Source organism: Palaemon carinicauda, chromosome 18 (assembly GCF_036898095.1).
Source record: "Palaemon carinicauda isolate YSFRI2023 chromosome 18, ASM3689809v2, whole genome shotgun sequence".
NCBI lineage: Eukaryota > Metazoa > Arthropoda > Malacostraca > Decapoda > Palaemonidae > Palaemon > Palaemon carinicauda.
The window spans coordinates 34,863,248-34,878,682 of record NC_090742.1 but is presented as its reverse complement, the minus strand read 5'-3'; the positions used below and the strand labels follow the sequence as shown (position 1 = coordinate 34,878,682).

Below are 15,435 nucleotides of genomic sequence, written 5' to 3'. Positions count from 1 at the left end.
GGCCTGTCTCGTCCATGTTAAAATCTTGCTCAGGGAGGTAGTTGCCATCACTGATGAGCTTAGGAAACTCATCTTCCACGTAACAATGACAGCATCAGTGTTGGCAGAGGCAGCCTCACCATACAAAGGCACGCTTTTGAGGCCGTATCTTTTAAAATTTATCGATCTAGCCTTTGCTGGCTGTAAAGCCTCGTCCTCGAGGAGGCGAATCACTCGTGGCAGAGCTAGTACTGGCTTGAGGTTCGTCAGGATCATCTTCAGCGGCTTCTTCAGCATCTCCTTTGTCGTTGTCATCAGGCAAGGTTTGATCATAAGAGATTAGGCCTTTGTCCTGATCATATTACTGTCCTAACTCTTGTTTTTTTTTCTGCAGTCAGCAATCCACAAGGCTAATGCAGCTTCCATTTTCAAAATTATCTTATTACGCGAAGTTACCATACGTTTCGCTTCTTTATTTTGAAGCTTATTGCAGCAGTTTTTACGGATGTTGGTTTAGTCTTTATAAATGTAACGCACTTTCGATTCATTCACTCCATAATGGCATGCCACCGTGGGATAACTTCTGCCCTGTTTTAACATACCATAAAGTTTGACCTTTTCACTGATGGTTATCATCTTCCTCTTCCTCTTCCTCTTGGGTTCACTAGAGGAATCTTTTGCAGGGGCACGGTGCTTAGGAGTCATTGCTACGGCTTAACGAAAAGTCAATTTCAAACACAACACTTAAGATACGCGAGACACAGTTGACATTTTGAACGAGAGTGGAGAGTTACAACAAAGGAAGAAGCTGGGAGAAGACACGATGATGCGCAGCCAATCAGCTCACCGGATACATCCATTTGTGCTCTCATTCGTCGATCTCGCGCCGGGTGCCAATCACGTGCCTTGTCAGAGTGGCCATGGATATGTACAAAGGCTCTGAGAGAGCTTCTCTCTTTATCTGGCATCTTTGGAAACAGTTTTTCTCGTGCATCACTAAATGATGCTGCTTTCCGCAATATGGCTACTGATATGGCGGTATTTTATCATTTTTATTTATCGATGAATATTATTTGAAAAATAAGATGCATTGAGGCCACAAAACTTGATCCACGTAGTGGCAAGGGATTACTGCATACTTGTTACATCCCCATACCTCCTAGCGAGGTAAGATTGGGTAACTTCAATGATTCATTTAAAGATTCCTACTTTTCTGAGAATTCTTACCTAGACTGGTCACACTGCTAGCCTCACACAATCACACAGATTGCTCAGGCTGCTAACTGTGCTTTGCACAGATTTTTTAGCGAGGTCTCATGGTTTCTCCCTGTTACGTGCAGAGCACATACGGGGAAAACCCCAGCCAGTTGGTTTGGACTTCCACCCTCCTACTGGGTGAGTCATCCCTGTAAATAGCGAAAGTTTTTGTATGCAGTGTTGGAATAAATGACAAATTTGGAAGTAATTTGTATTTTTCCTAATGATACAAACCTGTAGCTATTTATACAAATTCTCCCTGCAATAAAAAAAAGTGACGAGACAACACAGGTGTGTGTATGAGTGTGGTAGCCCAGTACACCTCCTACCCCCCTGCTAGCTAGTGGTAGGGTAGTTATACCTTGCTAAAAGTCTCATGGCTAGTCTTCCAGCTTCACCGAAAATATATTCAATTTAAATAGCTACAGGTTTGTATCGTTAGGAAAGATACAAATTTCTTTCAAGTTTGTCATATCTATGAAAAGTAAACTTATTCAGCTAGTACAATAAGTTTTTTTTGTCTTGATTTTTAGTGATAGTATTTTTTTTTTCTAAGATTACTGTACAGTAGTTGAATAAGATATCCCAGAAATGCATGGGTGTATGTGAAAAATGTTAACAGTAGGAGTGGTGTTAAAAAGGTTGATTAGTAATTATGCTTTGATTGTGATGGCTAGTGGACTAAACCTATTTTCTTAATTTTGTAGGTAGAACATGTTGTGCCCGTACCAGTAATCATTGTTAGCGGAGCCAGTTTATTTTGGCTGCTAAGTGAGGGTGACCACACCCTTAAGGTGTCACAGGAGATTATACTGAATCCTCTTCGTTCCTGGTGTGGCCTTGTCCCTTTTGGCTATCCAGCAACTGTCACAACAAAAGGATTAAAGTGGAATCTTGGTAAGATTTATCAACGTTGAATGTTTCTAAACAAAGGTTAGAGAAGTGATCTCATTGCCATTATATTTCATATCCTACAATTCAAAGATGTTCATGTAAAATGCATTTGTTCCATCACTAAATACAAATCAACGCTATTTATAGGTGATATTACTTTTGGCAAAGCTGAAGACGAGCCATTAGATTTTTAGCAGGGGTTAACAACCCACCTGGTAGTTAGCGGAGATTGGGGGATAGTAGCTTCCCTTCTCACTCACACACCTGGGCTGTGAATCTACTTTGCTTTTGGCTCGGGTGGAGAACGGACATTGTTGCTCTTCCCCTCACCATATTGACTAGCCATTACTGACTAATTACTTTTTTCAGTCTGTGTGTGTGCTCACTTCTTGGCCATCCTCATGTGGACCTGCCCAGGACCTGAGGCCGCTCCTACGGGAAGTTTTTGTCCTGTTGATACGGACCCACATCTGCTGTGTCCTGCCTGCTAGGGGTGGCATTGTGACAAGGACAGTACCTGCCCTGAATGCCGGGAGTGGTCTGCCTCCCAGTGGGAGAAGTTTGGGCGCCGGCGAAAGAAGTCCAAAAAGGATTCTTCACCTTTGGGGTCTTCCTCAAAGTCAAAGAAAACCAAGGCTGCTTCTTCCACCTCCTGACCTCCCCCCAAAGCTCCTTTTCGGTCAGTTTCAAACGAAAGCGTAAACCAATTGACTCCAGGTCAATCTCGGTTATCGAGGGACAGTCCTGCTTCCCCTAGCAAAGCGGCCCTGCTCCTCCCCCCAAGTGAAACATTTCTTTTTCTGATGTTTTTCTGGTGTGGCCGTCCCTTGGTCTTCTAGACATCTTCCTGTTCCTGCTGAGCTGTCTACCCTTCGTAAAATCTTCACCATCCTCGACGAGCTCCCAGAGTGAGTGGTCCTCCTTGATGCTTCAGACGTTCTCCCTCACCTCTGGCTAAGAGATGTCTCTTTGGTTCCCCCAAAGACCTGCAATCTTCTCCTTTGCCCCTCGGATGATCCCCCTCGTAGAATCGTCATGCATCATTACCTCGTCGCTTGCCACCTCCTCGTCACTCGCCATCCTGACCGCAGACCTCTTCCAGAGATTATCTCTCGTCACCTTGTGACGAATCTCGTCAGACTTGCTGACAGCCTTCTAGTTCCCGTCGCTTGCCTGTTTTAGCAAATTCTCCCTGGATTTGCCGTTCACCACCCAAGATAAATAGGATGGTATTTAACTCCGATAAATTCGAATCAATAAATTATGGAAACAGAGAAGGAATGGTGTATGCATACAAAGGACCTAATAATGAGACAATCACAAACAAGGAAGCAATTAAAGACCTTGGTGTAATTTTAAATAGGAATATGTTATGCAACGACCAAATAGCAACACTGTTGGCTAAATGTAAAGCAAAAATGGGAATGTTATTCAGACACTTTAAAACAAGAAAAGCTGAACACATGATTATGCTTTACAAAACTTATGTGCGTAGTACACTCGAGTACTGCAATGTGATATGGTACCCACACTACCAAAAGGATATTGCGCAAATAGAGAGTGTACAAAGGTCCTATACTGCTAGAATAGAAGAAGTTAAGGACCTTGATTACTGGGAAAGACTGCAATTTTTAAAACTATACAGTCTAGAAAGGAGAAGAGAACGCTACATGATAATACAAGCATGGAAGCAAATAGAAGGAATTGCTGAAAACATCATGGAGCTTAAAGTATCAGAAAGAGCAAGCCGAGGTAGATTAATAGTGCCAAAAAGCATTCCAGGTAAACTGAGAAAGGCGCACAGGACATTAATCCACTACGCACCAGCATCGATAATGCAGCGACTATTTAATGTGCTGCCAGCTCATCTAAGAAACATATCAGGAGTGAGCGTAGATGCGTTTAAAAATAAGCTCGATAAATACCTAAGATGCATCCCAGACCATCCAAGACTGGAAGATGCAAAATACACCGGAAGATGTATTAGCAACTCTCTGGTGGATATACGAGGTGCCTCACACTGAGGGACCTGGGGGAACCCAAACAAAAAATAAGGTAAGGCATAAGGCAAGAGGCGTTCGGCTGTCCAACGGCCCTCTCCGACCTCGCGTCACCTGACAGCTGTTCATGGTTTGCCAGCTGTCATAGAATTTCCAGACCCTCCGACTGTTCGTCGAGCTCACACAGTTTGTGGTTCGCCGACTATTCGCAGTCCTCCAGCTACTCGTGCTCACCTGTGACTCGTTGTCACTGGCTGTCCATCATTCTCTTTCTTCTCACCATTTGCCAACGATTCATCGTTCGCCAGGGTCCTGTCGATTGTCAGCTGCTCGTTGTTCGCCAATGTCGCGCAGATCACTAATGACTAATCGTTCAGCAATTTCCCATCATTCTCCAGCTACTCATCTTCCGCTAGATTTCCAGCGTTTGCTATCTGTTTGCCGATCGCCGGGTGCTCATCGTTCTCCAGCTACTCTCAATTCTCCTGTGGTGCACCGCTCGCCAGTACCATCCTTCGTTTGCCAGACCATAGGCGATCTACTTCAGATTGGAGACAGTTGTCCCTATACTCTCCTTCTCAAACTTCTTGTTGTTCGTCTAGACATCGGCACTCGCCAACCTGACGTTTTTCAGAGCCTCATTGACGTTTTTCAGAGCCTCATAGGGGTTCTTCCTCTCTTTCTCCGGCCCACAAACACCGGTCATCAGGCGCAGATCGCCATTCACCCATAAAACTTGAGTCTTATGTTTCCCACAGATCAGGCCGCGAACACCACTCTCCAGCCAAGGTGTCCAGGACATCTGTAGGAAAAACCTACCTTTAAGAAACCCAAGGAGCCTGAACAGGTAAGCCGTCCTGTTCCGTTTCCCTGTAAGGTGGAACCATCGAAGCCGGAACCGTCCGCTTCTTCACACAGCTCTTTCGTCCGGTCGTCGATTGATCCAGGTAGGAACCCTGTCTTATTTTTCAGAAACCCTCGGCTTCGATCCTTTCGGGACCTTTCGGCCAGCGCTGCAGTGGGCAAAGAATCTTGGTTCAATGCCCTGGTCAGAGCATTTTTGGAAGGTGTCCCATCTTTACAGCCTACAAGTACACCAAGGATTCCAACGAACAAATCATCCTCTTCTCCGGTTGACCCTAGACGAAAGTCTACGGTTCCTTCTCAGGAGCCCGTGGCATCATCCATTTCCCTGCTTAAGAGGAAACGAGAAGTAACTAAATCACCGGACTCATCCCAGATCAAAATGACATCAGTACGGAGATCGAAGCGGAGGCTCAGCATCGTATTTCCCACTCCTCCGCGAGTAGGCTCTCACCTTCATCTCCCGAGCCAAGTGTCTCTTCCTCTTAGAGATGAGTCTCTGGCAGATTCCTTCCGCCCCTCCCCTATCGAGGTGGTTCCACCAGAGCAATGGCCGGTATCCAGACCCTTACGGAAGGACGTCACTCTCTCTGCGAGTGAGGCACGAAAGGAATATCATTCAAGACCTTCACTCCTGGAAGAATTCTTTCCTACCCAGAAGAAGTTGAAAGATGCAAAGACTGTTCCCAAGTCTTCGGCAAGGGCAGCAAGACCTTTGCAAGACGGTCTCAGACGATGATCTCCAAACCCTGCAGGGTCATCAGCAAGTGATACCCATCGTGCAAGGAAGCACCTCGAACCACCCCGATATGATGATTCGTGGGTGGATGACTTCGATGACGACCATCTTCCAAGAGCTGCTAGTCCGAAGGTATTGGAGGCAGAGTAGAAGGAGTTGGAGCATGCCTTCTGGCATGTAGTGGCATGCATGAGGATCATCAAAGTGTTATCTGACCCACTTGTGGCCCCTGAAGAGGCCAAAGACACTGTCTTGGACCATGTCTACAGAACTCAGAAGCCCCCAAGACCAGTGCAGCCATGCCCTGGTCTAAAGGTCTGACAAGTGCCTGTCGGAAGGCGTTCTCTTAGATGGCTAGCTCCTCCAGCTCCCTCAGGGCAGGCTCGTCCTCTAAATTTCTTCCGACACCGTTCATGCAGTACAGGAAGCATTATGAGGCCTTCAACGAGCCCCTTCTAGCACTGCCTCTCGACCATTCGTTAGAGGCTCTGACCAGAGGGATCTCTCTCGAGAGACTCTCAGGTCTTCAAGTCTGGTTCTCGGCTTCGGAAATCCTGAACCAGGAAAAAATGGCAAAGTATGCAATGCACGCTACTTCATTGCTGAATCTCTGGTTAGGATCATTGGGTCACCTCATGAGGACCAAAGATTGGTCCAAGGAGACCTCGAGGAAGGCAATGGAGACTTTTCTATTATCGGGAACTCAAACCATTGAGTTCCTTTCCCACCAAGCTGTGAACTTGTGGGCAAACACGATACTTCGGCGAAGGGACTTAATAATATAAAGATTCCATCGTCAGGTCCCACAGAACGAGGCATGGAGACTTTAAATAGAGGAGTTATAACCACCATGCTCTGCATTTGCAACTTGAGTTACAACCTTCAATTGGGTCATACCAGATTTCAGCCAATATACTTGCTACAATTATAAGTGGCACATGTATTTTCACCTCAGAAAGTAATTTCTGTGGATATTTCCATGCTCATATATCAATTAAACCCTTGAAGAACTATATAAGTTCTATATTTTTCCTAAAATAACCCATTTTTTGCATTTTTACTCCTAAAGGGGAAGAGGGGAGGGAATTTGGCAATTTTTATTTAGCCAATATCAAATGCTTAGTTGATTTACTTTGTAGTAAACCAATTTTACTACCCAGATGCTTTTATTCTTTAGGTGATTATTTTCAAAAATATCAATTAATGATTTTTTGCCATTATTTAAAGGGCTAACTGTACATTTGATCATTAAAACTATTCTGTTTATAATTCTTGAAAAAAAGACAAACATATAAAAAAAATGTTTATAAATAGTCTGAAGAATAAATATATGATTTTATTTTAGATTCAAACTAATATTCACCTGTTGAGATTGTACCGCTAGAGAGTTATGGCGTCCTTTGACTGGCCAGACCGTACTACATTGGATCCTTCTGTCTGGTCACGGTTCACTTTCCCTTTGCCTACACAAACACCGAATAGTCTGGCCTATTCTTTACAGATTCTTCTCTGTCCTCATACACCTGACAACACTGAGATTACCAAACAATTAGTCTTCACCCAAGGGGTTACTGCACTGTAATTGTTCATTGGCTACTTACCTCTTAGTAAGGGTAGAGGAGACTCTTTAGCTATGGTAAGCAGCTCTTCTAGAAGGACACTCCAAAATCAAACCATTGTTCTCTAGTCTTGGGTAGTGCCATAGCCTCTGTACCATGGTCTTCCACTGTCTTGGATTAGAGTTCTCTTGCTTGAGGGTACATTCGGGCAGACTATTCTATCTAATTTCTCTTCCTCTTGTTTTGTTAATGTCTTTATAGTTTATATAGTTTATATTAGGAACTAGGTTGGCCAGGGCACCAGCCCCTTTAACTGGCCAGACAGTACTACAGTACATTGGATCCTTCTCTCTCGGTTCATTTTCCTTTTGTCTACACAAACACGCACCACCGAATAGTCTGACCTATTCTTTACATATTCTCCGTCATACACCTGACAACACCGAGATAACCAAACAATTCTTCTTCACCCAAGGGGTTACTGCACTGTAATTGTTCAGCAGCCACTGTCCTATTGGTAAGGGTAGAGGAGACTCTTTAGCTATAGAAAGCAGCTCTTCTAGGAGAAGGACACTCAAAAATCAAACCATTGTTCTCCAGTCTTGGTTAGTTCCATAGCCTCTGTAACATGGTCTTTCACTGTCTTGGGTTAGAGTTCTCTTGCTTGAGGGTACATTTGGGCACACTATTCTATCTTATTTCTCATTCCCTGTTGGAGCCCCTGGGCTTATAGTATTCTGCTTTTCCAACTAGGATTGTTGCTTTGCATACATACATACATGCATATACCAAGGCACTTCCCCCAATTTTGGGGGGTAGCCGACATCAACAAATGAAACAAAAACAAAAAAGGGGACCTCTACTCTCTACATTATTTTAATGTTGTTACTGTTCTTAAAATATTTTATTTTTCCTTGTTTCCTTTCCTCACTGGGCTATCTTCCCAGTTGGGGCCCCGGGGCATATAGCATCCTGCTTTTCCAACTAGGGTTGTAGCTTAGCAAGTAATAATAATAATGATAATAATGAAAAGGTTTAGGAATAGCACTTAATAAATATCTTTTCTAAATTATGAAAGCAAAGCAAAAAGGTAACGTAAAACTTCTATCTTCAATTTTAAATCTGTTGTTAACTGAAAGCTTAAATGTTATCATATACTAGAATATAAGCAATAATAAATACTAAAATATGACATTCTGAGGTAATTTGTATTTTTCCCTAACTTTCAAAATTTTAGGTGTGATTCTCAACAAATTTACTTTTGAGAAACATATAAGGTCTGTGTCTTCTTCAATTGCACAAAAAGTTGGCTTATTGAGAAAGTCTTTTAAGATTTTCGGTGATCAATCTGTTCTGAAGAAGTGTTTTAATTCTTTCATTCTACCTTGTTTTGAGTATTGTTCTCCTGTCTGGTCTTCAGCTGCTGATTCTCATCTTAATTTGTTGGACAGAAACTTACGGTCTATTAATTTTCTTATTCCTGATCTAGATATTAATCTCTGGCACCGTTGTTCAATTAATTCATTATGCATGTTGCATAAGATTTTTCAGAACTCTGACCATCCTTTACATTCAGATCTCCCTGGACAATTCTATCCTGTTCGTAATACTAGGCAGGCAGTTAATTCTAGCCAGGCCTTCTCCATCATGAGGCATAATACTACACAGTATTCTAGAAGTTTTATTCCAGCTGTTACGAAGTTGTGGAAGGATCTTCCTAAATGGGTAGTTGAATCAGTAGAACTTCAAAAGTTCAAAGTTGGAGCAAATGTTTTTATGTTAACCAGGCTTACATGAGTCTTTTTATAGTTTATATATGGCATATCTGTTTTTGACGTTAATAGTTTATATATGTCATATCTATTTTGACGTTACTGTTTTTAGAATGATTTATTGTTAATTTGTTCTCATCATTTATTTATTTCCTTATTTCCTTTCCTCACCGGGCTATTTTTCCCTATTGGAGCCCTTGGGCTTATAGCATCTTGCTTTTCCAACTAGGGTTGTAGCTTGGCTAGTAATAATAATAATAATATAAACCTGGAGTTATTTATGTGGATTATCTTTCAGTGGCAGCTATAGGTAGCCATTAGACTTTAATTGCGATGTGGCAACCCTGCCTAACCGCTTGAGTGGGTAGGCTTAGGGTGGTTGGGGGTACCCAGCTACCTGTATATATACTCTCACAGCAGTGAGAGATGTCACTTTTTATTGCAGTCAGGACTTCTGGGGAACAGGTGATGGCAGGCCAATTTATATAAATAACTCCAGGTTTGTATTAGTTAGGGAAAAATACAAATCTCCGAATTTGTCGTTTGTTCTCCTACTAATAAACCTTCCGTTATTTATGTTGATGACTCACTCTTAGGTGGGTGGAAGTCCTAGATCTGGCATGGACACTGACCCGGTTTTACCTAGTACAGTATATGACTGTGGTCTAGGGAAAACTTTGACATCTCGATGAAATGTACAGAGTATACTCGCGGCTTATGCAATACAGTGTAATAAAGGTTGTTAATTTGTATGAACACCTTCTGAGTTTACATAGGAAAACAAGACGTATCCCACTGCTCCCTCGTAGAAAGCAATGGGGACGTGGACAGTAAAGCAATTTTATAACTTATACTAGGCTACACAAGAGAGGTGATAATTACCTGCAGAGGTAAAGCCAGCTTGCAGAGGGACCCATGGTGCTGTACCCCAAGGGAGGGGAATGTAAAGAAAGAAAAGCCAGACATTCTTCTCATTCATCCCACTCTTAACCCGGGTAACCAGTGCCCTCAACCAACTGCTACTTGTTCATCAAGGAGCCTGAGGTATTATAAACCACTTATTGAGCAGCCACCACAGGACCGATAGTTAACATATTGAGTCTCCTGTGGGTCACGTCTTGTAGGTAATGGGCTGTAATTGTGGTCTGTCTCTTACACACACCTACTTGGAGAACTTGCAACATGGAAAAGTTGCGCTTAAATGCCAGGGAAGTACTGATTCCCTTGACATCATGGGCTCTAGGTCGACGAGCCTGAGGAGGATCTGGGGCCGAGGCTTTTTCAATGATTTGGCGAATCCAGGAGGAAACCGTGTTCTTGGTAATCCTTCTCTTTACTCTACCTGAACTAACAAACAGAGGTGTTAGTCTGGGCCGTGCTGCTGTAGTGCGTTTAAGATAGTGTCTCAAGCTCCTCACTGGGCATAGTAACAACTGATCTGGCTCATTGGTTACAGAATGAAGACTCACAATCTGAAAGGGCCTGAATCTATGGTCTAGCAACCCCGTATTTTAAGTCTTAGCAATAAACTCAGGGACGAAGGGGAGTGTCACTTTCCTCCATTCCCTTGAATGGGCATTGTCATACGAGAGGCCATGAAGTTCACTGACTCTCTTTGCCGAGGCTAAAGCGAGCAGGAACGCCATCTACAAAGTAAGATTTCGGTCAGTTGCATGGCGTAATGGTTCATAGGGGGTTCCTTTCAAGGATCTCAAGACATGAACCACGTTCCAAGGAGGAGGCCTAATCTCTGATTGGGGGCAAGTAATCTCATAACTCCTTATGAGTAAAGAAAACTCCAACGAAGAGGAAGTATCTACTCCTCTCAGCTTAAAGACAATGCTTAAGGCTTAGCGATAGACTTTCACTACCGAGACTGAAAGGAGTTTTTCCTCCCGAAGGTATACAAAGAACTCCGCTATTACTGGAATAGTGGCATCGACTGGAGAGATATTCCTTCCATGACACCAACCACAGAATACTCTCCATGTAGCCTGGTAGACCGAGGCTGAAGACCTACGCAAGTATCTGGACATTCGCTCCTCAACTTGTCATGATAAGCCCTTCTGAGAGAGGAGATGCTGGATAATCTCCATGCGTAAAGTCAAAGCGACTGCATGGTCTTGTGGAAGATGTTCGCGTGTGTTTGTTTGAGTTGATCTGGTCATGGAGGGAGTTCTTTAGGTAGATCTACTAGAAGTTGCAGGAGGTCTGGAAACCACTATGCATGATACCATAGCAGAGCTACAAGGGTCATCATTAGTTCGGGACACTCTGGTCCTGTTAAGCAGTCTTCTCATCAGACAAAACGGGGGAGAGGCGTACACGTCTTATGTTGTCCCACCGTTGTTGGAATACATCTTGCCCTAGAAGAGCCTGAGGTCCGGGACTGGAGAACAGTAAAGCGGAAGTGTGCTGTTCAGAGATGTTGCGAACAGGTCTACTGTTGGGGATCCTCTCAAAGTCAGGGCTTTGTTGGCTATCTCACGATTCAAAGACCATTCTGAGCCTACTATCTGAGTCGCTCTGCTCAGATTGTCTGTGAGCACATTCCTCTTGCTGAGAATGAATTGAGCTTATAGAGACACCAAATGTTCTTTTGACTATCTGAGGATCTTTACTGCAAGATGGCATAGACTGTGAAAAGTTACTGCCCTGTTTGTTTATGTAAGCCACTACTGTGGTGATGTCGCTTATCAACACCACATAGTGACCTGCTAGCAACTGTTGGAATTGATGAAGAGCTAGGTAGGCTGTTCTCATCTCTAGAAGATTTATTTGCTAGTACCTTCTGACTCTGACCAAAGGCTGGAGATCGTATGGTGCAGGTGAGCCCCCACCCTTCTTTTGATGCATCTGTGAAGAGCATCAAATCCGGAGAGGGGACGAGAAGATTCTGGCCCCTTCGAAGGTTTTCGTCTACCATCTACCAACTCAAATCCGTCACCAGATCCTGAGTTAAAGGAACTTGGGTGTCCGGTGGATTGGAGTGTTGGTTCCACACGGACTTCAGTTGCCACTGGAGGGATCTTATCCTGAGGCGGCCATTTGAAACAAGACAGCTGAGAGAAGTTAGATGGCCTAACAAACTCAACCAACGAGAGGCTGGAAGAACTTCTTTCCTGAAGAAGGGTGCGGCCTCTTCCTTCAGTCAGTGTACTCTTTACTCCTTCGTTTAATGGGAAGACTTTTTCTTGGACGGTGTCTCTGATCATACCGAGGTATACCAGTCTCTGGGAAGGTTGCAGTAATGACTTCTCGTGCTTTATTAGAACCCCCAGGGCCTGACAAAGCTCAAGGAGTATGTCCCAGTGACGAAGTAGGATCATCTCCCTAGTCTGCTGGGGTCAGCCAGTCGTCCAGATATCTGAGAAGATGGATGTCATTCCTGTGAGCTCAAGATGACACTAGGGCGAACACTGGTGAATACCTGAGGAGCATAGAACCTTGAACTGGTATGTCTTTTCCTCATGTATGAATCCCAGATACCCGTGAAGGCGGATGGATTGGGATCTGGAAGTATGTGTCCTTCAAATCCAGTGTGCATATGAAGTCCCTTGGACAAACTGCTTGGATTACCGTGTCTGCCGTCTCCATTCTAAACTGAGTCTGTTGAACAAACTTGTTCAGTGGGAAGAGATTGATGACTGGTCTCAAGCCTCCAGTCGCCTTTTTCGCCAGAAAAATTTGACTAGAAGCTGGGGACCTTCTGGGACCTCTTAGAGACGGCCCTTCTGCAGCATGGTGTGGACTTCAGTCCTGAGGGCCAGTTCCTTTGCTGATCCCTTCACATAAAAGCTTAGATGCACTGGATCCCGAGTCAGAGGAGTAAGGCCACTGGTCAGCCAATCAGTTGAGTTATGCTTCCTAGGTGAAGCGGGAATTGGGTAATATAGTACTGTATGCCAATATACCAAAGAAATGGGTATAGTGGTAATTATAAAGATACCCATGAATTATTGAAAAATAATTAGAATACAGCAAAGCTAGCAAACAATTTTGGATAGCATAACTTAATATTTAAAGAAAACAAATCCATATGTGTAGTTTTTTTAATAAATAAAGTCGCCTTTGAGAAGATCTCTCTATTATTGCACTTAAATTCTTCTCATAATCACTGACATTTGTACATCCTTAGTCCTAAGTGTTGTTGGTCACTTGGATTATTCAATGTGATAGCAAGTTATAGCAGCTTTTTTCTTGCAGATAACCAAATTCTTGGGTTTGGTCATCTAGTAAGCACTTCAAACACCTATGATCCTACTCATGAAGGCCAGGTAGATGTCACAACATGTCAACCTCTTCTTTGGACTATGGGTTGGGACATTGACCGTCTGTACCCAGTAGAAAATTGCAAGGCATCAAAAGTTGAACAAGAGCACAACTCCCATAGTGATTTAGAGCCTGTCAAGAAGGCAAGAATTTAATGTCTTTCAAGTCAGTGAAATCAAATACTCTTTGCTTTTACATGTTTCATGTTTTCAATATATTTTTTTTTAATTTGTCTAATTTTTTTTTTTTATTTTGGTAATACAGTATCTGATCTTTTTTTGACAAGCCAATTTTTTAGTACAGAACTTACTGTATTCCTCCTAAGAAATTATGATGTATAGAGCTCTTTTCTCTTGTGAAACTTAAATAATTTAAACATGACTAATTATCACGAGTTAATTGGCTTTGAATTATTTGTTTAGGCTGTACTTACCAAATTATGGTGCTTCAGTTATATTTTTATATGTACATGTGCAGTTATTTATGTTGGATTATTTATTTTATGTAGAGTAGCAATGATACACATGTGTTGTGAATTGATTATGTGTACTGACGTATAACATAGATTAACTAGATTTTATACTTCAGAAATGAATTATGGGTGGTTATGGGTAAAATATATTTTATAGTATATATATATATATATATATATATATATATATATATATATATATATATATATATATATATATATATATATAAATATATATATATGTACACAGTTGCCTTTCCTAAGTTATATCATGACAAGCAAATAATATTGCATATTTGTCCCGACTGTATAATGTATTTCACTTATACAGTAACTGGTAACTTTCTGAAGAAAGTCATTGTCAAAATTTTGTATTTGTAGATGCATTTCTTTTATTTATAGAATAGTGCCAAAAGTACAATACAATTTTTTTTAGTTCTGGAATATTCAACATAAGGTTCCCCCAAATGTGAAAGTGGTTGTGATTTAGGTTGTATTATTGTATTCACAAAGCAACTGGTGATTTAATAATGTTAGTTGGTCAAGTGCTGTTTTTGTACTTCAGGTTCCATTTAAAGGTATAAACTTTAATTATTAATTTGTGCAATATAGGCCTTAAACGTGATAACACTTTTAAAGTGAAGCACTGAATGTTAAGTTTTGACAGGAATGTTATCTTTTTTATGCAGCTTTTAAAGGAAGGGGTGTCTGATTCTCACAGGTAAATCTCATAACACATTATCTCAAATAATTTATTATGAAGTGAAAGTTACCCTTCACAACATTTAATTCTAGTTTTACCTTACAAGTTATTATTGTCATTTGTCTTTTTCTATTTTTTATTTGTATACCTGAAATGATCTGAAATTGGACATAATGTCTGTTCCTAGTAAAGATTTTGCTGAAACATTGGGATAAAATCCGGACAAAAAAATCTCAACTGTGGATGAAATCCATTATTGTACAGTGTAAGAAGTTAAAAGAACCCAAGGATGAAATCCCAAGGGATGCTATATATTATGTAAATAAGAGTTTTCTCTTTTGAGCCTTTCTGATATTGCAGCACAATATAACTTCTTTTCTCTTTAAGGACCTTGTTTCGTTACAAATGTAGGAATGTTATTAAATTTATAAATGATATTATGTATATAAAATATATTGTAGATCACTTTATATACGTAGATAGGATTTCAGAGAATATTAGATATGATTCGGTACAAGTTTTTATGTAATATTTATGAAGAAAATTTTTCTCTCGTTTCATTCACTTTCCTTATGTTGTTTTAACCCAGTATCCTTATTCTCCCAATGCTTCCATAGGACTATTTGATATGCTAATTGCATATATGGAGTAATTGTCCCTGGTTGTCAATCAGCTAGTGGTAAGGAAACATAATACAATGAAGTTTTCCTTATAAATTATGTAATTTGGGCTCTTACTCAAGAGGTGAAGTGTATATTGACACTTGTTTTATCACTAATCATCTGCTCCTCCCAGCGAGTTATGCTGGTGTGCTTAAAATACTTTAAAACATTCACTGATACAGCTTATGGGTTGAACAAAATAAACAGAGAATTGAAATTGTTGATATGAGCTAGATGATGTTTTTTGTAGACTTGATCATTG

General features: G+C 41.5%; 1 protein-coding gene across 3 annotated transcripts in view; it reads left to right on the top strand.

Moving 5' to 3' along the window:
- LOC137657767 (thiamine pyrophosphokinase 1) overlaps window positions 1-13,961 on the top strand; it is a 360,313-nt gene extending 346,352 nt beyond the window's left edge. For all 3 annotated transcript variants that reach the window (XM_068392266.1, XM_068392265.1, XM_068392264.1), the window contains 2 exons: window positions 1,944-2,133; window positions 13,271-13,961. In XM_068392266.1, coding sequence (XP_068248367.1) covers window positions 1,944-2,133; window positions 13,271-13,491 — 411 coding nt within the window. In that variant the 3' untranslated portion in view covers window positions 13,492-13,961. The remainder of the gene's footprint in view (window positions 1-1,943; window positions 2,134-13,270) is intronic.
- Window positions 13,962-15,435: the final 1,474 nt, after the last annotated feature.